The 25,562-nt window shown below is 39.1% G+C and overlaps 1 protein-coding gene and 1 pseudogene across 1 annotated transcript; both read left to right on the forward strand.

The window, feature by feature from the left end:
* Window positions 1–1,042: 1,042 nt before the first annotated feature.
* Window positions 1,043–16,931, forward strand: LOC127157181 (E3 ubiquitin-protein ligase TRIM39-like; annotated as a pseudogene).
* A 2,943-nt stretch (window positions 16,932–19,874) lies between these two features.
* Window positions 19,875–24,730, forward strand: LOC127157185 (uncharacterized). The gene is made up of 5 exons (XM_051100423.1): window positions 19,875–20,047; window positions 21,199–21,395; window positions 22,043–22,205; window positions 22,630–22,761; window positions 24,075–24,730. The coding sequence occupies exons 2-5, from the start codon at window positions 21,330–21,332 to the stop codon at window positions 24,524–24,526; spliced, it is 813 nt and encodes a 270-aa protein (XP_050956380.1). The 5' UTR covers window positions 19,875–20,047; window positions 21,199–21,329; the 3' UTR covers window positions 24,527–24,730.
* Window positions 24,731–25,562: the final 832 nt, after the last annotated feature.

Consider the following 25,562-nt stretch of genomic DNA (forward strand, 5'->3'; position numbering starts at 1 on the left):
CTATGACTAATTTCATGGGCAACGCAGATAAAAAAAAAATAAATAAATACAGAAATGTATCATAATTTATAAAAACAAAGCTTCATATTATGAAAAGGTTACTTTCTAAGACTTTTATATCCTACAGTGGTGGCGAAATTAGGTTCCTCCGATCTAAAAAAAAACAAGAATCGAAGAAGAATCGAAAACAACAGTGAGGAATCGATTCTTGGAATCGAATCCCATCGATTCCAGAACCAGGAATCGGAATCGGACTCGATTCCAAAATTTTCGGAATCGAACAGCCCTAGCGAGCACCCTAAAATTCCGCGAAAGCGACACGGACGCCTGCGACGATCAGCAACGATCAGACTCTTTAAACAACACACACATCTGATGCTCACAGGTAAGTGATAGAAATATTAGAGACACTGCCCTGAACAGGTTTCTGGTTTAGAAACGTTTATGTCAAACTGTAATCATTTGAACAGAAGCAGGTTTAATCGTGTCAAATACTCCTTCGGTTGTTCAAGCTGAATTGGTAAGTTAAAAGTAAATCATTTGTTTGGTTGTACAGCAAATGTTGGTGTTTGTTGTCATTTTACGACAAAAAAGACAGAAGAAACAGGAAGTAAACGACCTGTACTCAGGTGCAAACACACCTGCTTCAAAGATTTTGTGTCAGACATTTTATAAAGAGCGAAGAACTGAAGTGTAACTGTCTGAATGCAGATATGCTTAACAAGATGAAATAAGCCTTGACTGTACATCAGTTTAATTTGTGGGAAGACACTTTTATCAAGACATTTTTAAAATATACGTTTATAATTTGCCGTTATTATAAATGAACTTTTCCCCCATGAAATGAAATGTTTACTGCGGTGAAATTGTATCAGAACTGTGAGTATACCATTTAACTTGGTTGTAAAAAAAAATGTTTGGTCACAGAACATAAAGACTGAAGAATCAGGAAGTAATGATCCGCAGCAGAGCTGGCCCTCCCTATAAGCGGCTGCTTAGGGCCCCGCCGCCACTAGGGGCCCCACTGTGGTGCGAGTCGTGATGTTGCAAAGCGGCTGACCGTCGGCTATCCGACGAAACAATAATAGTATGAAATCAATAAGAAGATGCCGATCACGGAAACTAATAGCAGAGTTAGGTGAGCATCTGGTCGTATTGCAGTTTTCTCGATTGTTAACACAATGTAACTGATGTAAATTGGCTTATATTCCCAAACCATTCATTCAGTGCTAAAAACAAAGACACTTTTCTCAAAAACTTTAACAATAAGTAAGTTAAACATTAAGTAGCAAAACTGATGACACACCAATCAGAATCTCCAGCATCCAACAACGGAGAGAGGAGAGAAATGAACAAATCATTTACATGGGTATTATACTTCCCTGGTGAAAAAAACAGCATCTGGTTAGGTATGTTTTGATGCTGGTTTAAGCTGGTCCTTTGCTGGTTTATGCTGGTCATGTTGCTGGTCAAGGACCAGCATAAACCAGCAAAGGACCAGCTTAAAACCAGCATCAAAACATACCTACCAGCATATGCTGTTTTTTTCATCAGGGTTACACATACAGTGTAATTATAGTACAGTACCAGTACATTATAATGATGGAAATTTCACTATTCTATATGTACAGTAAACTGTAGTACATGTTGTACAACTAGAGAAGTGTGACTGTCAAATTTTATTTGTAACCATTTTTTTATGTGTAGCCTCCTGCATTTTTGCAGAACTGAGAAATGACTACCTAGAGTTATAGTCTTGTGTCAGGAGACCAAATAGTACTGTATACTCGAATGACATTTTTTATTTTATTTTTTACTGTACTGTATTGTGGTTCATACCAAGTTCATATACAGTTCTTTGTTATTTGAACTTTTCTGGTGCTTTCCATCTGCTGCAGGATTACTTTACAGTAGTAAAATGATTTTTTTTTTCCCAAATGTTAATTGCTGAATTAGCAATCTGTAATTTAATTTCTGTTTTATACTGATTACATACTAATAGATCTTGAGTTGCAAATTAATTCCTAATAAGACTTTTTTTTGTTAGTGTTACTGATCTCAATATCAATTGTGTGTAATCATTTAAGAATGACTGTAATAACTAGATTGAAACATTTGAAAGACATATTTATGCTGGCTTGTCTTCAGACTTGATTAAAAACGTAAATAGTTTGGTCAGTTACATGTTCTAGATGTTTGCTAAAGTGTTGCTAGTTGGTTGCTAGGATATTCTGGGTGGTTGCTAGGCTCTTGCTATGTAGTTGCTGGGGTGTTGCTAGATTTTATGGTTGATTGTGTGTCATGAGTGATTACAGACATTCACACCTCTGTTAATAACAGAGAATCAAACATTCCAAAACTGATCCAGTTTCAGTGCTTTGATATTATAATATTTCTTTCTAATGTTAGGAAATGAACGTTAAATCATCGACATTAACATCTTGAACTTGCAGTAAAATGTGATTTATACCATCTAAGTAGTAATTTAATACAATCACTCAGAAACATTTACTGTATAACCTGTTGATGGTTTTTTTTATATATATATTGTTTATTGACTTGGTGCCATGATGGACATTGCAATGTTGTTATTTATTTTTCATTTTAAACATTATATAGATTACTCAATGGTAATGCAATATTTGTGAACACAACTGTGTATGTCAGACGGATAAATCCCCAAAAACTATGCATGGGGGCTTTCTTTGGAGTTGCCACCCCTCATAGACCCCATGCCACCCCTTTGCCACCCTAAAAATTATTTTCTAGATCCGCCCCTGTTGCGTGGTGACCTCATCCCTAAAAAAAAAACCAAACGAACAGTTGCATAAGTTTTGGTGTATCGCAAAAAAATTGCCCTTGAGCTGTTTCCATACATAATTTCACCTATTCTGCGTAAATTATATAGGCTAGTAGCCTGTTCTTTATTCGTTTGACATAAAACTTATTATGAAATTGTAAAATATTTTTATTGTCTTTTTTATTTTTTACTTTGTTATAGACTATTTACTTGATCATCAAGCAATAATAATGAACAGAAGCAGTTGTATTATCGTTGTTCTGATTAACATTAGGAAATAGGAATGCTCATTTCGGGTATTTTATTTCTCCTATAGCCCATGATTAGACAATGATTAATGTTACACACAAAAAGCAACATAAACAACAGAATGTGAGGATTCACACGGAGGAAAACATTATAAAGCTATATATAAAAGAAATAGGCCTATATGCGAAATCTATTTTTCGACATAAATAATGAATTAACAAAACGAAAGAAAAAAACATGAAACAATTAGCAGTCTGTATGCAGAAATTCGTTTCATTTTTCTGATGCGCTCTTGAGAAAGCGGTACACTGTTTGTTTTTATTGTGAATGTACATAAAATAAATATCTAGAATAGTTTTGAATAATGTCTTACTCTTATATGACCTCAAACGAAGGAGTAGACTTTTGTAAGTTGTTTCCACTTTTATAAGGGGGAAAAAAATCAAGTGATCGTGCTGGCGCCTCCTGCGCGCAGTTCAGCATTACTAACAAGCCAATTTAAAAAAATTACTGAATTACTGAATTAATTTAGGATGTTATATTCTTCCAATAACCACGTAAAACAAGATCTTCAGAACAACATAAATACATTTTAACTGGCAACGTAGCCTACTAAAGGAACATCAAATTAAGATTTGTATGTTTGAGAGGTAACTTGATAATTTAGTAGTATGAATATGATTTATGCGCTTTTGAACTGGGAAACGGTGCTTTAACATGAGGAACACGGATGCTGCCTATAGGCTAATTCTGTCATATGACAAGACGTTTAAAGCCCCTTTTCTCTACCAAAAGTGTTTCCAAACAGATTGTTGCGACATTTAAAGTATCGGTAAATATTTTGAAGCGCTAAATATTAATTTCTTTTTTCACACACACACACACAAATAAAAAATAAAATCAAATAATAATTATAATTATAATTTTATATATATATATCTACACGCTACACTGCAACTGAAAATGACTTATACTTTAAGAAGTCCACTTACAAAACAAAGATTCACACATAATGTACTCACCCCCCCTTGTCATCCAAGATGTTCATGTCTTTTTTTCTTCAGTCGTAAAGAAATTTCTCCATATAATGGACTGATATGGTGCCCCGATTTTGAACTTCCAAAATACAGTTTAAATGCGGCTTCAAACGATCACAAATGTGGTTGTAAATGATCCCAGCTGAGGAAGAAGGGTCTTATCTAGTGAAACTATCGGTTATTTTCATAAAAATAATACAATTTATATACTTTTTTATCTCAAACGCTTGTCTTGTCTTACTCTCCCTGAACTCTGGTGTATTCTGGTTCAAGACAGTTAGGGTTTGTCTAAAAACTCTGATCGTATTTTCTCCCTCAACTTCAAAAATCAGTCTATATAAAGTGAACATCCAAAGAAGATCAAACACCCTTAACAAAAAAGGTAAAACAGCGATATAGGACGATTTTGAAGTTGAGGGAGAACATGAGATGGGAGTTTTACAACATACACTAACGGACATGAACCGGAACATTTGACATTAAAAAAGTATATAAATTGTATTATTTTTATGAAAATAACCGATCGTTACACTAGATAAGACCCTTCTTCCTCAGCTGGGATCATTTACAACCGCATTTGTGATCGTTTGAAGCTGCACTTAAACTGCATTTTGGAAGTTCAAACTCAGGGCACCATATCAGTCCATTATATGGAGAAAAATGCTGAAATGTTTTCCTCAAAAAACACAATTTCTTTACGACTGATGAAAAAAAAGACATAAACATCTTGGATGACAAGGGGGTGAGTACATTATATGTGAATCTTTGTTTTGGAAGTACTCCTTTAAGGTTAAATAACACTTGCATTACACAATATCTGTTCACTTTGAAAGAATGTTATCTGTACCTTTTCTTTATTACAAGCAGCCGTTCAGATTGCTTTGGACAAGAAACCAAGAGAGGCAGTATGGATGAGCAACCAGGTGAGTCAGTTACCTAGTCAAATCTTATATATGATCTTCTTCAACGTAGACACACATTGTTTAGTTTCAAGCTCTGCACATTCTCTTACAGGGGTTCTATTATGCTTTATCACTTTTTCAATTTTAGTTGTAATAGTGTAGTAGTGTAATTTTGCGAAGAATACGAAATATCTGCAAGGTTACAAAGCTCAAAGTCACAATGTCACTCATTTATATATTTCCCACCTATGGAATATGCAAAAAAAAAAAAAAACTAAGGGAGACGCCTGGTTGAGCTGCCTTCCTTTTTGGCCTTCCTAAGGCAGACAAACTTATTTTTAACACTGTTCCTGAACACAGTAACCCCAATGTTTATCTGTGTGCTGCACATTTTATAAAGGACAGCTTTCAGAACCTAAGAGTGTACAGTGCCAGCTACGCACAAAGGCTTCTCCTGCACCCGTATAACAGTTTTTTTCTTTGTTTTGTTTTGTTTTTTAACTGCAGTTTATGTAATACTGTTGTAATTAATTATTACATTGAGTACATATAGCATTTCCTATATTGTTCTATATACAGTAACTGCACAATAAATAGTGTATAATATTGCATCCAAAATTCATTTAAAAAAAAACATACCACTCTGAAACGTCCTGTAAAATCTGTGCTGGCATAGGTTCTGCACGGCCCTTTTGTTCGTAAACATTCTCAGGGGCTAAATGGGGCTTAAACTGGTACAGTCTCTGGATTTTAAAGTAAAACATACTGGACCCCCCTGTTAACACAATCTACACAATGTTGGCATAAAAAATAATAATAATAATAATAATAATTTTCACAATGTACAGTATGTTGATAGGAAAATCCATTTGTTTATAGCAAATGGAAACAGGAGCTGAACAGGCCATTTGAGATGCTGCAATAATATAAAATATAAAAAAAATAAGTGTCAAAAATGAAAATCTATGCTACTACACTCCAAAAACCAAACTGAGACTCCGTAAAAGTACATAATAGAATCTCTCAACAAGATTTTGTCTTTACACTAGTAGTCTTCATCTCTATGAAATGTTATGTTTTTCAGTTTTCTTTCCAGATATGTCATCCTCCAGTGATCTACTGACTGATCTTCAGTGCTGTATATGTCTGGACGTGTTCACTGATCCAGTCAGCACTTCATGTGGACACAACTTCTGCCACACATGTCTAAATAAACACTGGGACACCAGCCAGACCTGCTGCTGTCCATACTGTAAAAAAACTTTCAACCAAAGACCTGATCTCAAGATTAATGCCACTCTCCAAGTGGTTATAGATCACTATAAAAAGAAAAGACATGTTCTGTGTGACATTTGTGACGAAGGCAAGCTGAAAGCCCTGAAGTCGTGTCTGGTGTGTCAGAGCTCTTACTGTGAAACTCACCTGGAGCCTCATTTGAGAGTGGCAGGTTTGAAGAAACACAAACTGATGGAGCCTGTGAGTAATCTGGAGGACTATATATGTCAGAAACACGAGAGACCTCTGGAGCTGTTCTGTAGAGACGAGCGGACATCTGTGTGCCAGTCCTGCACTGATGCCGATCACAAGACCCACAACACTATGTCTTTACAAGAAGTACTAATAATATGAAAACAATATTTTACCTATAAATTACAATTCTCTTATTATTCACTTACCCTCGCGTCGTTACATTAATAAAATTTTCTCTGTTTAAAGACTCATTGGATGATTCAAGATGTGGAGCAGATGATCCAGGACAGAATGAAGAAAATGCAGGACATCAAACAAGCAGCAGAAGTCAGAAAAGTGAGTGGTTGCATAAAATTAACGTCCATAACATGAACTGTGCAGCGTGCAGACAACACCGCTAATAACTTGCTGACTGACCTACCGGTTGACCAGAAAAACACAGAGGAGGAGAAAGCAGCTCGTGCTGAGCTCTTCACTGATCTCATCCGCTCCATTGAGAGATGTCAGACTGAACTACTGGAGATAATGGAGAAGCAGCAGAAAGCAGCAGAGAAACAGGAGGAAGAGCTGATTGAGGAGCTGGAGCAGGAGATCACAGAGCTAAAGATGAGAAACACTAAGCTGCAGCAGCTCTCAAACACTGAAGATCACCTCCACCTCCTACGGGTCAGTCAACATCTCTCTGATCAGTGATAATGATGTATCACTCCCCATGCTGAAAGATTTCTCCTCTCTCCTGCTGTAGATTTACTCCTCTCTGTGCAGCTATAGAAACACCAGGAACTGGTCTGAGATTAAAATGAAGACTCAAGAAAGTGTGGAGACACTAAGGAGAGCTCTGAATCAACTGCAGGACACTCTACATGTGAAACTCAAGCAAGCTGGTATGTCAATATCAAACACGCCATGCAGATCACCTTTTAATATCACTAATGAAGAATGAATCTGGTCAGAAGTGAAATAAGAGAACTGTGTGATCATTATTAGCACCTCACAGTTCTTCTTGAAGAAGGCAGATCATTTTCATCTGTAATTTCAGAAAATGTGCAGTAAATTCATTTTGTACTAGAAGCCTCATTTCTGTAACACAGAGAGGCCTCTAATTGTGCCCTATTTCCAGAAGCAAGGAGGTGAATGGGAGACCAGTGCATGCAATGAGAATTTCACTTGCCAAATTTATTTTCCTGAATACATGTTTGTGCTTCCACAAGTATAGTAATTCCAGCATTTTTTCTTTGTGTGTATTATAAATCATACAGAATGAACCTTAAACAGTAGCAGGTTTTGGGTGAGTGTAGGTTTAGAGGAACGGTTGTGGTAAGGGGATAGAAAAAAAAAAGGTTGTACAGTAGAAAAACCATTACATCTATGGAACAGACCCATATAACATGGAAACTAGCTTGTGTGTGTGTGTGTGTGTGTGTGAAACTGTAGACAGGTTTTAATGTTATAGTTAAAGAATTGAGTACAACATCATGTTTTAGATGACCAATATATGTCTCTAGCAAGGACACCATTGTCATCCAAGATGTTCATTTCTTTCTGTCTTCAGTCATAAAGAAATTATGGTTTTTGAGGAAAACATTTCAGGATTTTTCTCCATATAATGGACTTCAATGGTGCCCCCGATTTTTAACTTCCAAAATGTAGCCAAGGAAGAAGGGTCTTGTTGTCAGGATTGTGTTCTGTTTGGTCTTGGTTTTCCTAGTGTTTTTCCCTTGTGTTTCTTGTGTATTTGGTTTAGTCTAGGTTTTCCCCCCTTAGGTTTTAGTTCATTTGGTTTAGTCCTGCCCATATTTGTACTTCCCCTCATTATCTCGTTTGTGACCACTCCCCTGTTTCCATGTATTTATAGTCTGTGTCTGCTTACTCCCATTGTCCGTCGTTAACGTTACTTCGTGTTTTGGTTTGCTCCTGGTTTTTGTGTTTGCTTTTTGTTAAATAAAGTGTTTTGTTTGCACTTCCGTTTCCTGGCCTCTCCCTGGATCTACTACCACCATTTGCATACGAGCGTGACAGAACGACGGACCTACACTATGGATCGGGCTGAGGAAAGACTGTGGAGACTGCGGCAGGGCGATCGGGAGTTGGAGCGGTATGTGGAGGAGTTCATTGAGCTAGCTGATCAGGTGGGTTGGCCAGATTCCTCTCTCTGCGCTGTGTTTCTGATGGGGCTGAGTGACGAGACAATTCGTTGCGATTCTCCCTCCTGTAATTACTCCTTAAGTGAACTTCTCAATCTTATTCTTTATTTAAATGGCTCAGATTTTGAAATAGAGGAAGTAAAGAGTATTGGTGGGTCTCGTCGTTCAGTCCCCTCTGAAACACAGTATATCGAGCCAGCTCATAGTGAGCCAAGAGCCCCCACATACCGTACCTACGACTCAAGACGCCTGCCCAGTCCCAAATCTCCTATCCTCCTCCGAAGTTCCGCTGCTGTCCTCAGCCCGATGTGGCCGGCCTCCTCCCCCGCGCTCTAGTCTGCTGGCCGCCGTTCAGCGCTCAAGTCCGCCGGCTGCTTCGTTGCGCTCAAGCCCGCCTGCCGCCACGCCAGGGACTGCACGCAAGATGGCTGCCACGCCAGGGTCTGCACGCAAGATGGCTGCCACGCCAGGGTCTGCACGCAAGATGGCTGCCACGCCAGGGTCTGCACGCAAGATGGCTGCCGCCACGCAAGATGGCAAGATGGCTGCCGCCACGCCAGAGTCTGCACGCAAGATGGCTGCCGCCACGCCAGAGTCTGCACGCAAGATGGCTGCCGCCACGCCAGAGTCTGCACGCAAGATGGCTGCCGCCACGCCAGAGTCTGCTCGCAAGATGGCTGCCGCCACGCCAGAGTCTGCTCGCAAGATGGCCGCCACGCCAGAGTCTGCTCGCAAGATGGCTGCCGCCACGCCAGAGTCTGCTCGCAAGATGGCCGCCACGCCAGAGTCTGCTCGCAAGATGGCTGCCACCACGCCAGAGTCTGCACGCAAGATGGCTGCCACGCCAGGGTCTGCACGCAAGATGGCTGCCGCCACGCCAGAGTCTGCACGCAAGATGGCTGCCGCCACGCCAGAGTCTGCTCGCAAGATGGCCGCCACGCCTGAGTCTGCACGCAAGATGGCCTCCGTACCTGAGCCCCCGGCCAAGATGGCCTCTGATCCGCCCTGGAGGCCGTCCCCATATCCGGTGTCTCCTGTGTCCCTGCCTACCGACCTCCAGAGCACCCACCCTCCCACCCTAGTGTGTGTTACGGCGCGAGTCGCGCCTTGTAAGGGGGGGGGTAATGTCAGGATTGTGTTCTGTTTGGTCTTGGTTTTCCTAGTGTTTTTCCCTTGTGTTTCTTGTGTATTTGGTTTAGTCTAGGTTTTCCCCCCTTAGGTTTTAGTTCATTTGGTTTAGTCCTGCCCATATTTGTACTTCCCCTCATTATCTCGTTTGTGACCACTCCCCTGTTTCCATGTATTTATAGTCTGTGTCTGCTTACTCCCATTGTCCGTCGTTAACGTTACTTCGTGTTTTGGTTTGCTCCTGGTTTTTGTGTTTGCTTTTCGTTAAATAAAGTGTTTTGTTTGCACTTCCGTTTCCTGGCCTCTCCCTGGATCTACTACCACCATTTGCATACGAGCGTGACAGAACGACGGACCTACACTATGGATCGGGCTGAGGAAAGACTGTGGAGACTGCGGCAGGGCGATCGGGAGTTGGAGCGGTATGTGGAGGAGTTCATTGAGCTAGCTGATCAGGTGGGTTGGCCAGATTCCTCTCTCTGCGCTGTGTTTCTGATGGGGCTGAGTGACGAGACAATTCGTTGCGATTCTCCCTCCTGTAATTACTCCTTAAGTGAACTTCTCAATCTTATTCTTTATTTAAATGGCTCAGATTTTGAAATAGAGGAAGTAAAGAGTATTGGTGGGTCTCGTCGTTCAGTCCCCTCTGAAACACAGTATATCGAGCCAGCTCATAGTGAGCCAAGAGCCCCCACATACCGTACCTACGACTCAAGACGCCTGCCCAGTCCCAAATCTCCTATCCTCCTCCGAAGTTCCGCTGCTGTCCTCAGCCCGATGTGGCCGGCCTCCTCCCCGCGCTCTAGTCTGCTGGCCGCCGTTCAGCGCTCAAGTCCGCCGGCTGCTTCGTTGCGCTCAAGCCCGCCTGCCGCCACGCCAGGGACTGCACGCAAGATGGCTGCTACGCCAGGGTCTGCACGCAAGATGGCTGCCACGCCAGGGTCTGCACGCAAGATGGCTGCCACGCCAGGGTCTGCACGCAAGATGGCTGCCGCCACGCAAGATGGCTGCCGCCACGCCAGAGTCTGCACGCAAGATGGCTGCCGCCACGCCAGAGTCTGCACGCAAGATGGCTGCCGCCACGCCAGAGTCTGCACGCAAGATGGCTGCCGCCACGCCAGAGTCTGCTCGCAAGATGGCTGCCGCCACGCCAGAGTCTGCTCGCAAGATGGCCGCCACGCCAGAGTCTGCTCGCAAGATGGCTGCCGCCACGCCAGAGTCTGCTCGCAAGATGGCCGCCACGCCAGAGTCTGCTCGCAAGATGGCTGCCACCACGCCAGAGTCTGCACGCAAGATGGCTGCCACGCCAGGGTCTGCACGCAAGATGGCTGCCGCCACGCCAGAGTCTGCACGCAAGATGGCTGCCGCCACGCCAGAGTCTGCTCGCAAGATGGCCGCCACGCCTGAGTCTGCACGCAAGATGGCCTCCGTACCTGAGCCCCCGGCCAAGATGGCCTCTGATCCGCCCTGGAGGCCGTCCCCATATCCGGTGTCTCCTGTGTCCCTGCCTACCGACCTCCAGAGCACCCACCCTCCCACCCTAGTGTGTGTTACGGCGCGAGTCGCGCCTTGTAAGGGGGGGGGTAATGTCAGGATTGTGTTCTGTTTGGTCTTGGTTTTCCTAGTGTTTTTCCCTTGTGTTTCTTGTGTATTTGGTTTAGTCTAGGTTTTCCCCCCTTAGGTTTTAGTTCATTTGGTTTAGTCCTGCCCATATTTGTACTTCCCCTCATTATCTCGTTTGTGACCACTCCCCTGTTTCCATGTATTTATAGTCTGTGTCTGCTTACTCCCATTGTCCGTCGTTAACGTTACTTCGTGTTTTGGTTTGCTCCTGGTTTTTGTGTTTGCTTTTCGTTAAATAAAGTGTTTTGTTTGCACTTCCGTTTCCTGGCCTCTCCCTGGATCTACTACCACCATTTGCATACGAGCGTGACACTTGTCTAGTGGAACGATCAGTCATTTTTTTTTTTCAAAAAATAAAAATTGTATACTTTTTAAACAAAAAAGCTTGTGTAGCACAGGCTCTGGGATGCGCGTTCATGTACTATTGAACCATGTCGAAAGGTCACATGGAACGTAGGCGGAACTACAGACCCAGTGTTTACAAAGCGGATACACAAAGACTAAGAAAGCGCAAGTAAGTCAAACGCTGTTTACAAACAAAAAGGTTCAACGATGTGGGACGATTCTGAAGTTGTAGGAGAAAATATGGAGTTTTTCACTATACTCTGCCTTAGACAGAGAGAGGAGACTGCTGTGTCTCTCAAGCCTTGGGCAGACCACATTCAAACGAGCCAACCATTGTCAACGGAGCAGGAATCTCAATGCTGTCAAGAATGGACCATATCTATTCCACTGTCGGAAAGAATCAGCAAGTCAGGTGGTGAGTCGCGTGTGACTTTTTGACGTGGTTCTGTAGTATGTAGCATCATGGACGCGCATTCCAGAGCCTGTGCTACACAAGCTTTTGTGCTTAAAAAGTATACAAATTTTAATTTTTCAAAAAAAAACAAAAAAAAAAAAGAGACGATTGTTTGAAAGCTGCGATCGTTTAGAGCCTTTGAAGCTGCATTTAAACTACATTTTGGAAGTTCAAAATTGGGGCACAATATCAGTCCATTATATGGAGAAAAATCCTGAAAAGCTTTCCTTAAAACACATAATTTCTTTACGACTGAAGACAGAAAGACCTGAACATCATGGATGACAAGGGGGTGAGTACATTATCTGTAAATTGTTGTTCTGGAAGTGGACTTCTCCTTTAAAGCCCACCATTGCAAAGCTGTTTGATGTACAGATGTAAAATTTCACACACACTGGTTTTTTTATGAATTGTGGGGACTTTCCATGAACCTCTATTGTTTTTTTGCTGTACAAACCATATTTGCTATTGCCCATATTTGCTAACCCTGCACCTAAACCTAGCCCTCACAGGAGACTGTGCACATTTTTACTTTCTCAAAAAAACTCATTCTGTATGATTTATAAGGCTTTTGAATTATGGGGACACACATAATGCCCTCATATTTCACCCTCTCTTTGTAATACATATGTCATACCCATGCCATTATACAAATTTGTGTCCTAATATGTCACAAACACACACAAAACATCTCAAAGATCTCATGATGTTTTTCTTGTCATTTGTCTTTGTAGTGCTGAAGAAGATTCAGCAGTATGCAGGTACATGAAAATACTGATTAAATATTACAAACATCATCATCATTAAAATTTGTATATTGTTAAGTTGTTATTCATATTCTCTGTTTTCTCAGTGTATGTGACTCTGGATCCTGATACAGCTTATCCATATCTCATCCTGTCCTCCAATGGAAAAAGAGTGAGACGTGGAGACACTAAGCTTGATGTCCCAGACAACCCAAAGAGATTTAATTTATCTCCCTGTGTCTTGGGAAAGGTGGGATTCTCCTCAAGAAGATTTTACTTGAGGTGGAGGTGATGGGAAGGACTGCCTGGGTTTTAGGAGTGGCCAGAGAATCCATTAACAGGGGGGGAAGGATCACATTGAGACCCAGTAATGGATACTGGACTGTGTGGCTGAGGAATGGGGATGAGTATAGTGCCCGTGAGAATTGGCCCATTTCTCTGAATCTGAGAATGAAGCCGCACCAGGTCGGTGTGTTTGTGGATTATGAGGAGGGTGTTGTCTCCTTTCATGATGTGGTGTCCGGCTTTCATATCTACACTTTCACTGGTCAGTCTTTCACTCACAATCTCTATCCATTTTTTGCCCTTGAGGATGGAGGCAAAGACTCAAGACCACTGTTCATCATACCTGCCCATTACAATAGATGAATTTACACTCAAAATCTTTTTATTACAAGAACCCATAAATGGTAAGTATCAACGGTGTAAAGAGCGCCGATTCCAATGTAATTAGAGGTAAAGTATTAAGTCTGGAATACACTGCACCAGAGGTCTTCAACCCTGCTCCTGTGGACCCACTCTCCTGGAAAGTTTCCAACCTGCTTCAGCATACCTGCCTGCAATTTTCAAGCAGTCTTGAGGAGTTTGAATAGCTGCTTCAGTTGTATTTGATTGGGGTTGTAGCTAAACTCTTCAGGATAGTGGGTCCCCAGGAACAAGGTTGAAGACCTCTGCACTACATGAATTTTGCCCCGATTTACAGACTAAAAACGTTGATGCTAGTTGTCGAAAGTCAGAGCCAGTCTGCAGAATAGAGTTGACAGATTCCACAGAAAATCGCATAGTGTATGATGGTAACAGACTCTGATTTTTTTAGCTTCAGACTATGATTCTATCCAGTCAGAGGATATCAAACATGTTTGATATTTTCAGCTGATTTTAGAAAACACGTTGTTTTCATTTGTCATGCTATTCCTAGTAACAAGGCACATGTTTCTGTGTGAGTCCGTTGTGATCGGAACAACTTGAAATCTCCTAGTGTATCATCCTCAGTCGTGTGGTGTATGATGGCAAGTTTTGCTCTGTCACTATTTACAAAGTTGGTAATTCCAGTCTTTAGAGTATGTGATTTTAACGGTACTTTGTGTTTTATTCTTACTAAGTGTAGACTCAAATATGCACTAGTGCTCAACACCTAAGAGAAATGCCAGTGAGAAACAGCTGATTTGTGAGGAGAGCAAACACGTTCATTAGGTTAATATTCCAATAAATCAAGGTTGACAGCCTCTTAAAAGATTATAAACACTGAGGTCTCAGGTAAAGGAACAGCTTCACGTATGTGAAGCTAACCTTCGTTAAAGTGTATGCAGCAACGGAAGATGGCTCCAATGTGGATTCTGTGGGTGGTTCTTGTCTGGATTCTTCTGGACAACAAAGTTGTCCTAAGACAAGAATAGAATGGGAATTATTGTGGTTTTAGGACAACTTTGATAAAAGGTTTTGATCCACTTCAAATGTTGACTACTGTATATTTATGTGTATATATATATATATATATATATAGTACTCAACATTTGAAGTGGATCAATATATATGTGGCAAGTGTAATGTTGTTATTGAAATTACTATTAACTAATAGTACTAAATGTACGGGTCTTTTATTTTGGAATTTGTATTAGGAGAGATTGCGTGAGTGATGTAGGTAATGTGATTACGAGAATAATGTGTTATGTGTCATTTTCATTTCTTTATATAGGTGAATTTGTATTTCTGAATTATTGTTTTTGTTTTCCTTTTTATGAATTTGTTAATCTATCTAAAACGTTCAGGAAGTGCTGTCATGCAAGTTATGTAGCGTGTAAGCATGAGGTTAGAGCTGATGTAATTTCCGGGCGCCATCTCTCTTTGGCGGAATGTCATGGCGGTAAAAGGAATGTTTTATCTGCTCCTCGAAAAAGTGTTTAAATATTGTTAATTACTGATTGTTTATGGAATTTCTGTGTGAAATTAGTTTGTTAACTTTTCTTTATTTAGAGATTAGTAATCCAAGTTCTGAATGGTTTAAAGAGTATGTTTATTCGGAGCATGATTGCGGGTAATGGACGCCAATCAGAATCAGAATCAGAACAGCTTTATTGCCAAGTATGCTTACGCATACAAGGAATTTTGCGTTGTATACACGCCAATACAGTATTTCACGATGCATTCTTTGGTAAAACAGAGTTTAAAAGTTTCATCTGTGTTAGGAGATATCATTTTACGATTGACTGAAGTTATATCTGTTTATTTTTGACGATCCATGAGAGATTTGAATGCATTTCCTGTTAAACGAATATATATTGAAAAAGTATGTAATGACTGACAGCAACAGTTATAATGCTCTGTCTTTTGCGGAATGTCATCACCTCATACATTTCTGAGATCTTTAACCCTCTGGGGTTCTTCGTTTTCCAGTCACACTCAGGACCTTCACGGTCAAAAGTGACCGGACCCCTGAAATCATTATTTTTATTTTTTTTCAGTAAAATCAATCAAATGTATTTTTGTTCAATAATATTTTTTCTTTTCTTTTTTTTTGTGGTGTTTTGAGAGAATTTTATGATAATAATTAATATTTATGCAATAATTATGATCTATTTTTTCCCTTTGAATATAATAGACAATTTTTATATATATATAATTTTTATTATTTTTTAATTAATGCTGTATTTCAGTTTAAAGTAGACACCTGGCTTATAGAAAACAATTTTTTGAAGTCAGATTGGTGCCATCTGGTGGTGTAGTGAGCATAATTATCAAGCAATGTCATATTTTAACCACTAGGTGAATGTACTGCTCTCTGTAGAAGGGCTTGTGAATTCTAGTTGTTTTTGCACATATTTGCCTTTGCCTTTTCAGGTTGTGGATTTTAATATATCATATGAGATTATCAAAGACTATTTTTTTTTATTATTTGCCAAGTTTTTTGTTTGTTTGATTGGTTTAACTGGTAATTTGAAGCGCCAGTTTTACTTTATAATACAGTCAAACCTGAACATTGCATTAGAACATTTCTGTTACAGTCTCATATTTCCCTGTGTGTGTGTGTGTGTGTGTTCAAGAGAGAGACATGGTGTGTGACTTTTGTATTTTGGATCCAATGTCTCCCTTTTATTTGATTCATTGATTTTGTTTCACATATTCTCACATTTCTGTTATAGTCTCACCAGTCTCATATTTCCCTATGTGTGCGTGTGTGTGTCTATTTTGCAACCTTGATGGCTTACAGTCTCATGCTTTCATTGCTGTGCACTTTATTTCTTACATTGATTGCTTCTATTTCACACATTTCCCAAAATTAGCTTTTGAAATGACACACGTTCATTTGTGTGTGTGTGTGTGTGTGTGTTTTTGTGTGTATAAGTGTGTGTGTGTGTGTGTGTATTGTAGTGTTTTGCACTACTGATGTTTTAGAGAGTCACCCCTTCACTGCTGTGTGCTTTTTTTCTGGATTGTGGCTGATTTGTAGATTGTATGCACAAAAAAACTCTGTATTTTCATATTTTTGCCAATTTCCCATTCATTTCCTATGGCCGGTCATTTTGACCCGAAGGCCCTGAGTGTGACTATTTTTTTTACGATCACTTAGACTTTTCAAATCCTGTCCCCAATTTTTTTGTGTGTTCATATACCAAGTACCATAAAAGTCACTAAGTTTCGTACCATTCCGATGAAGCTACGATTTTTAATTTTTTTTAATTTAAAAAATTCCGGTCAGAAGTGACCGAAGAACCCCAGAGGGTTAAACAAAATAAACAACTTGTATGATTAGGGGTGTAACGGTACACCAATGTCACGGTTCGGTACGTACCTTGGTTCGGGGGTCATGGTTCGATACAATTTCGGTACAACAGAAGGAAAAAAAAAATTCTACTGTGCTAGATTTCTTTTCATTTATTTTTAACAGGCAGTAGTGCAATTTTTTTCCCACCTACATGTGAAAATACTAAATATAGGCTATAAAATCTGCAGTACATGTATACATACAAGGAATAAATACTTGACATATTTAATTTAGTTAACTGTTAGACAAAGGGGAAACCGTGCGACACGTAACGTAGCCTATATTTGCTGAGTTTCAGTTTAGTTTTGTGACAAAGAAACTAAAATGGCAGAAAGCGACATTCTGTTTGAAGTTGATTTTGCTGGTATGAGCAAAAGAAAGAAAGTTGAAGTTATCGCGTCAGCGCACACAAATACAAAACATTTACATGAGTGCCTCACTGTGTCACCGTAGGAAGGCGTTAGCATTTAGACACAGTCAATATGAAAATATTATGGAATATTTGGATTTGTGCCGAATGAGAGAGGTAGGATACAAGATTTCGCAGACAGTTGAGTGCGCAAGCCTTTAAAATAACGTTATACTCCTTTGTCAATGAGAGACGCGTTCAGAATCAGCACATGGTCACTAATGGTCTTTGTTTTCGAGTGCGCAACTCCTGGCATTCGCTGTTCTTCTGCCGGCGGTTATCAAACAGAGTTGCATTACTGCTGGCGCCCCCTTCTGGATTGAAGGTGAGTTGCCTGTATTTGTTATAAGGCCTCATGCACCGAACCGAGATGCCCGTACCGTGAAGGTACGAATACATGTATCATTACACCCCTATGTATGATGTATTTTCACACAAAATCTGTTGCTCCATAAATGTTCAATACAAACGTATATATTTTTCTATACTTTGGGCACAATGAAAAGCACATTTTTTAGTGGGTGCCTTTAGCCGCCTTGTACCCTTATAATAATAATAACAATAATAATAATAAATATGTTTCTTGAGCAGCAAATCAGCATATTAGAATGATTTCTGAAAACTGGAGAAATGATGCTGAAAATTCAGCTTTGATCACAGGAATAAATTACATTTATTACGGGCCGGGAGGGGGCCAGAGCAAATTACAGTGTCTGACATCATACTTGCAAGTTCACACACCTCTTTAACATTTTTTTAATGATCTCCAACCGGCGAAGTCAAACATCATTAGCGCTTTCATCAGGTTTGTCAGGGGGTGTGTCACTGAGTGGGGAGAACCTATCTGATGTTCTGATTGGAACGGAAGAGCGGTGTTTGACCGCGACTATGACGTCTCACAGTCACCCAGTTGCCCTGCTGCACAGGCTCTAGAACCGGAACCGAATAATGTACATGATTCGCTGAACTAGTCGTATCCACAGCCGTATCTAGGACCCTCACATTCTTACTATGCTAAATTAAAGTTTGGATGCATGTCTCTAACTTCTTCTCTAATCTTCTCTGTCAGCCTAACTATTTCCCTGCATTTACCACATGTAAATGCCTCACTGCTGACAGAGAAAGATACGCTGAACATGTGGCAAGTGGTGCAGACAACAATAGCAGGAGAAGCCATTACTCACCTTGATTGTAGAATAAGTCAAGTCACCTTTATTTATATAGCACTTTTAATAATACAGATTGTCAAAGCAGCTAACAGTATTAAATAGACAAGGAGTGTGGCAATAATGCAAAAGGACAACAGTAAAACATACGATGTAGTATACGAAATGTCCCCAACTAAGCAAGCCAGAGGCGACAGCAGTAAGGAACCAAAAACAGAAATGGAGAAAGAAAAAAATCTTGGGAGAGACCAGGCTCAGTCGGGGGTCCAGTTTTCATCTGGCTAGATGAACCAGCAGTTGCATGTTACAGCAAAGTGATTGCTGGTGATCTACCTCTGCGGCTCATCTAGTTGATGTGGTCTCTGCTGATATTCAGGGCTACAGAGGTTGTGTCTAGGTGCTGATCCACCACCTGGGCTGGATACGGATTGGATCGGGTGACTGCAGTGGCCATTTGATCTGGATACGGGATGGATCTGGTGGCTACGGTGACCTGCAATGGCGGGACGACAACTGACCAAGGCGGAACCGGAGGGACAAGGGATCCCGGTGGAGCTGCTGGGCTGACAGGCGACGGTGGAGACAAGGGAGTTGAGAGCCGGGGTGGAGCCGCTGGGAAAAATTACTTCAGTGGTCTAACCAATGCTATCTCACGACCAGTTCATACGTATTGTACAAGGTGGCTAATTCGTACAAGTGAGGTCAATTTTGTACAATTTGTCTAGACCCCAGTGACAGGTAAGTTTTGGGTGGGGTTAGGGGTAGGTCACTTGTACAATTTAGCAAAAAACTTACGAATTTGTGCAAGTGAGGTCATACGAATTTGTACAAATTAGCCACCTCGTAAAATATGTATGATTTGCCATGAGATTGGGTTGCAGCGCTTGTCAGTGTCAAAATAATTGATTTGCCAATCAAATCAAAGTAGGCTGTTATGTGGAACACCAAAAATTTGTAGGAAGCAAATTCCAGCACGAAGCGCCAGTTTAAAGGAGAAGTCCACTTCCAGAACAACAATTTACAGATAATGTACTCACCCCCTTGTCATCCAAGATGTTCATGTCTCTCTGTCTTCAGTCGTAAAGAAATTATGGTTTTTGAGGAAAACATTTCAGGATTTTTCTTCATATAATGGACTGATATGGTGCCCCGATTTTGAACTTCCAAAATGTAGTTTAAATGCAGCTTTAAAGGGCTCTTCAGAGGAAGAAGGGTCTTATCTAGCGAAATGATCGCTCATTTTTTTGGGGGGAAAAATAAAAATTTGTATACCAAGTCCTCCAATCCATACGACCATACAGGTAAGAGCCGTTTGCATCTTTCCTGAAATGCTTTCCTTAAAAAACATAATTTCTTTGCAACAAGTCCTCCAATCCATACGACCATACAGGTCGTTTGCATCTTTCCCCAAATACGACCCTGTGGAGCGTTCCTGAAAATAGCGCCCCTAACGCCAGCTGGAAATACGCCACACAGGTTCGCCTCGCATTGCATTGTGGATTATTCTGCGGGATAATCGAGGCTAATTAAAGGTATGTTATGAGCGAACGTTGATAATATAAATGTGACATCAAAATATGTAGTTAGGGTGTTTTGTTTTGTTTCACCTTTGTCTGTGGTGTTTAGCTGCTGTTTAGCTTACTATAACTACATTATAAAGGACATTGTGAAATATCCATTTGTAGGCTAAATAGAAAAATTAGCCAGCGTGAACATCAAAATAGTGTTATTACACTTTGCTGTTATTAATATCCGTCGCCACAATATTTCAAATATTCGAAAGAGATCGATCATTGTTGGAAAGTAGGCCTTTTAGGCACATAATAATCATCGATTTAGAATGAGCATTACGTTATGCTTCCCGTGTTAAATCTGTACGGGATGCTATTTCCAAATTAGTTTAGCATGTTTGACTGTAAAATAATTTGAGCAGAACACATCAGCAGTGTAAAGTTAGCATTTACTGTGATATTAATTGGAAATTGTAAAGGTTTTGGTAAGGGACCATGTAAAAAGTCCACACATTTTGTTTCGATGTACAAAACATGTTAGTTTTGAAATCATTTCAACTATATTTCAGTTGAGAACTACATTTTAGTTAATTATTACGCACATTTTACGTTCTAAATGACGATTCGTATCGTATTTCAGATGATATTTAACAGAAATATCCAATTATGGAGATTGTGTAATAAAATGCAAATGCAATCACCATAATAAATATACACATTAGTGTGTAATGGTAATGATACACATTATTATTTTAAATAAAATGTCTGTAATAACTTATTTCCTGGCATATATTTTCCTGGCTTCAGATAATTTGACAGATTTATCAAATTGTAGTACATAAAAAGCTTTCCAAAACTATAGCTGGAGTCTAATTAGTAACAGGAGTTTTTGCAACACCAGACACCAGTCAGTTACTTTTTACATGTGTCTATGTATACATTCTTTCAGGGTGAATGCACATACGTCAGTAGGTATTTATTTAGAACTCTCCTGCATGTTGCATTATACAGCTGCAGTTATCTTTAAAAGCTTTGAACCTTAGCTCACTGTGGTGACAATATTTTCTAAGACTGTGAGTTTCATCAACATAGTAGGGGTGAAAAAATATTTCTTATCCCCTCTTAACACAGCATGCATTACTCTAATTATCATTTATGTTTTTTTTTTTCAGATGCCTACTCTGAAGGACTGTTACAAATGCAGGAAAAAAATTGGAGTTGCAAGCAAAATGTGCCTACACTGTAGTGCCAAGCAGCCATATAAGCAAAAGCTTGAGGAAAAAAAGAAACAGCTTTCCCAAGAATGGAAAGAGCGTCAAAAAAAAAAAACAGCAGTGTGAACAAAGTGTATGATGGAACCAATCTACTGGTAGGTTTTTCTTTCAGATATAGTTAGTAAACTGTCTCTGTTCTTTTTTTAGATTTAAACAGTTAAACAATTCTTTCTTCATCGTGTATACTGACTAAAGCATGATATTTATTTTGTCCACTGTGCTCAGGTCTGATAAAGAACACTAAATCAGAAGTTACTTAACATTAGAGCGTAAAATTATAAAAAACAGGGGTGTCCAACTCGGACCTGGAGGGCCACTGTCCTGCAGGGTTTAGCTTCAACTTAACTCAACCCTAGTTTGTACACACAATAATAACTGTATGTATACTTAGATATATAAGGGTTTATGTATATATACACACACATATACATATACACTTATATATCAAAGTGTACATACAGCATATGTACGTGTGTGTATTGTTATTTGATTTGACAGCCCTAATATATGTCTGACAGATGTCAGTGAATTCAAATAGTTGTCAACCATGTGTGTGTGCATTTTGTTTAGTTTTTTTCTTTTTTTTTAACAGTTAGCTCAGTCTAATTTTCAATGCATAGCTTATCTATTATCTTGTCTAGGCACACACACACATACACACCCACATATGTTATTTATCAGAATTTCAGTCTTATAATCTTTTTCAATTTTATTTAAATTTATAGTGTCAATTTTATTACAGCTCCACAAATGGCAACTTTTAGAGAGGTATCCAGTCCTTCTCCTTGCCAGGAGAACCTCAAACGGTTTTTCTGCAGAGTGCTTCTGTCCATGGAAGATGGAAACAGAAGATGCACAGGATGCATTTGTCACAATAAAGAGGTTATATGAAAGTCTTCTGAATGGTAATAAACACAGATGTGCATGCTATATTTTTACTTATTTCATTGTTTATAAGTGCATCCTTGATTTATTTGAGGAATAATTTAAAAAAAAACCCAGCAATAATGGGTTTTGCAAACCCTACATAAATTTGCTTAGCAGAATTAAAGTTTTGCTTTAACATGTGAACAGCATGACGTGTATTCTTGTTTTATTTGAAAATGTCTCATTCAAAAGTACTATTATTTTAGAACTCATATTGTTTTATTTTATCATGTCTCCTAGCAAAAGGTGAATATTTATTTTCTTGTGTCCAAAATAATTTGGACCCATACAACCCATAGGACTTAAACAAGAATTATTTATTTATTTTTATTATTTAATTACTGCTAAGTTATTGTTGAATTATTATTATTATTATTATTCTCTTGTTTCTTGTTTTAACAGTGGCTATTGCAGAGAAAGCAACAAGCAGAGTGGGAGAGACTCCAGCACCAAACAGCAAACAGACAGAGACTCCACCAATACACAACACAGCAGACCCGGCATCAGAGTCAACACCTCTGCTCCCCTGTAATGGTAAAATGTCTCATTCAATAGAACTGGCATGATCCTTTACAGCAAACAGTTTTGTGTCTGAAGCCCTATAACCACCACAATGGGCCTCTGTACTTTTATTTTCATTGTACAGTTGATTATTTTATTTATAAAGAACTCTTCAATATTCCTGTTAAAAAAACAGCATATGCTGGTTAGTTATGTTTTTAAGCATGGCTACTGGCTTGAGCTGCTTAAAGCTTGTCCTTAACTGGTCATGTGCTGAGGACCAGCTTAAACCAGCAGCCATTCTTCAAAAACTACCTAACCAGCACTTTTTTTTAACAGGGACATTTTATTTTTTTTGTATATATAATTTTGCAGCTGTTACCTGGATGGGATGAATTTTAATTTTTAATTAATTTACGTAAATTATGAGAACATTATGTAATTATTTGTCCATTTTTATCTAAATAATTTTGTGCAGCTTTACCACATGCTGTGTCACACGTCATAATGTGTTTTCTAGAGGCCGTCGTTATGGAAACAAAGACACTAAAATGTAATCACGCTTGAATGAGCTAGATGTGTACTATAAACACTACAAAAACTAAAACTATTGGTTAATTCAACTATGTGTGTCAAATTTGTGTGTGTGATCAGGATTGCTGCTGTTTGCTGTCAGTATTCTGCTCTTTCTGACAGCTGCACCCTGAACATCAGTCAGTGACAAATGCTGCAATGTAGCCTATACTGAAATATCTAAATTGTGTTTAAAAATCATATCACTGTTATTGAAAAAAAATATGCCATGATATATATTGATATTGAGTTATTGTCCCGTCCTACAATAAATGTTTATTTTTAGCATTTTTAGATTACTGTTATACTGTAATAAATTTATTCTGCACTGCTTTATGCTATAATGAGATGAGCATAGTGTATGAACTGCAAATGTACATGGCAGTGTATACTTGGTCATTCAATTTCACATTATGTATTGATGCTAGTTGCTGAAAGTCAGAGCCAGCCTTCACATTCTGGGCCGTAAGATTTCTCAGAAAATCACATACTCTTTTTAGTTCTTTTTTAGCTGAGCTTCTAGCTGTGATTCCATCCAGATGGAGGATATCAAACTTGTTTGATAATTTTACAGAGTTTTATATATATTATATATATATATATTTTGATTTATCATGTGCCTTCTTAGCAGTAAGGCACATATATTTTAGTTTCTTATGCCAATACAGAGTTTAAAAGTTGCATAGTGTTTTTGAGCATTTAAAAAGATTTGTTTTAAATGTGTTGATTACTGCAGATTATTAGATTCATATCACAATTTTTTTTTCCAACAGTGGATAACTCAGAGAAAGCAGCAAGCAGCACGGTCGAGACTCCAGCAACAACCAGCAAACAGACAGAGACTCCACCAATAGACAACACAGCAGACCCAGCATCAGAGTCAACACCTCTGCTCCCCCCTGAGTCTGAAACTCCTGCATCTTCCTCCTTGGCTTCTCCTATTTCTTTCACAAACTCCTTGTCGTTATCTGTTGCTCCTTCAGTCTCCACCCTGACTCAGTCTGTTTTGAAGTTCTCTCAACCCAGTCCTATATCTTCTTCCCTGGCTTCTCCTCTGCCACCAGCCTCTATCCTTTCTGCTTCTTCTAAACTCAATCCTGTGTCCACTGAGCTAGGCAGTCCAGACACAGTGTCTTACGCACAAAAAAAAAGACAAATAAAGAGGAAAACAGAACCTAAAGGTAATTATGGATTTGTTGATTTGTGGATTAGTTTTGATATATGAATCAAAACTGTTCTTAGTTTTTGCTGTGTGAAACAGTTTTAGGTAACTGGAACGGGACCTTTCTCATTTTTTTTTTTTTTTTAAGGGACTAGGTTAGAAAGGCACATATTGTAATATGCATCTTATATGTTTTATTTATTTTCTTGTGTCTTGTTTATTTATTTTTGGCAATTTAATGTTATGCAGTGAATAGTGTAGTATACATAACCCAAGCTTAGTTTATTTATTTATTATTTATTTATTTATTTATTTATTTTCACAAAAAGGACTATGTATAATATAATTATTATATATAATATAAAGACACATTTCGTTTCCATATTATTTTGCAACATGGAGGTAAGAAAAGGAAGAAAAACAGTGAAGTAAATGTTGAATCTACACCAGTGTGTTTGAATATGATATTGAAATTAAAATAATGTCATAACAGTTAAAGGTTTGCACAATAAGGCAACATATCAGACTGTTTTTATAAAGCTAAATTAACTTGAAGCTATTGACTCTGGCAGTCAGGCACATTGAATGTACTGTACAAATAGCTGTAGCACTTTCAGCTTTTATAAGTTGAATGTACATTCACACACACAAGTGGTAATAGTAGTGAGAACTCCCACATTTTAAAAAATTCTCTTTTTCATTCCATATTACTGTAACATCAATGAAAAGGGTCCTGTTCAGCTGAATTCTCAGTTTTCCTTTTAAAAATTCTCTTTATCCATGACCCTCATGCCAATTTATAGAGATGTCTGTTGAATGTAGATGTCTATTTTACTTATGTCTGTTACAAAGTATACCCATTTTTTCTAATTTGTTTCAGAGTGCCATTCATAAAGACTCACCAGTTTCCCGACAACAAAAAAATTTTGAGGCAAGAGAATTATCCGTTGCGATCTTCCCGCTTGTAATTATCCCCTGATCGAACTGGTTAATGTAGTACTTTATTTAAATGGATCCGACTTTGAAGTCGAAGAATCTCTTGTGTCTCGTCGTCCAACTCCCTCCGAAGCACGCCGCGTCGTGTCAGTCAACACCATGC

Source organism: Labeo rohita, unplaced genomic scaffold (assembly GCF_022985175.1).
Source record: "Labeo rohita strain BAU-BD-2019 unplaced genomic scaffold, IGBB_LRoh.1.0 scaffold_100, whole genome shotgun sequence".
Classification (NCBI taxonomy): Eukaryota; Metazoa; Chordata; class Actinopteri; order Cypriniformes; family Cyprinidae; genus Labeo; species Labeo rohita.

Excerpts from the sequence above, each read along its gene's own strand:
- LOC127157185 (XM_051100423.1), top strand. The coding sequence starts at position 21,330 with ATGGAAAGAGCGTCAAAAAAAAAAAACAGCAGTGTGAACAAAGTGTAT. Across the intron at positions 22,206-22,629 it reads ATATGAAAGTCTTCTGAATG|TGGCTATTGCAGAGAAAGCA; the intron begins GTAATAAACACA and ends TTGTTTTAACAG. Across the intron at positions 22,762-24,074 it reads ACCTCTGCTCCCCTGTAATG|TGGATAACTCAGAGAAAGCA; the intron begins GTAAAATGTCTC and ends TTTTTCCAACAG.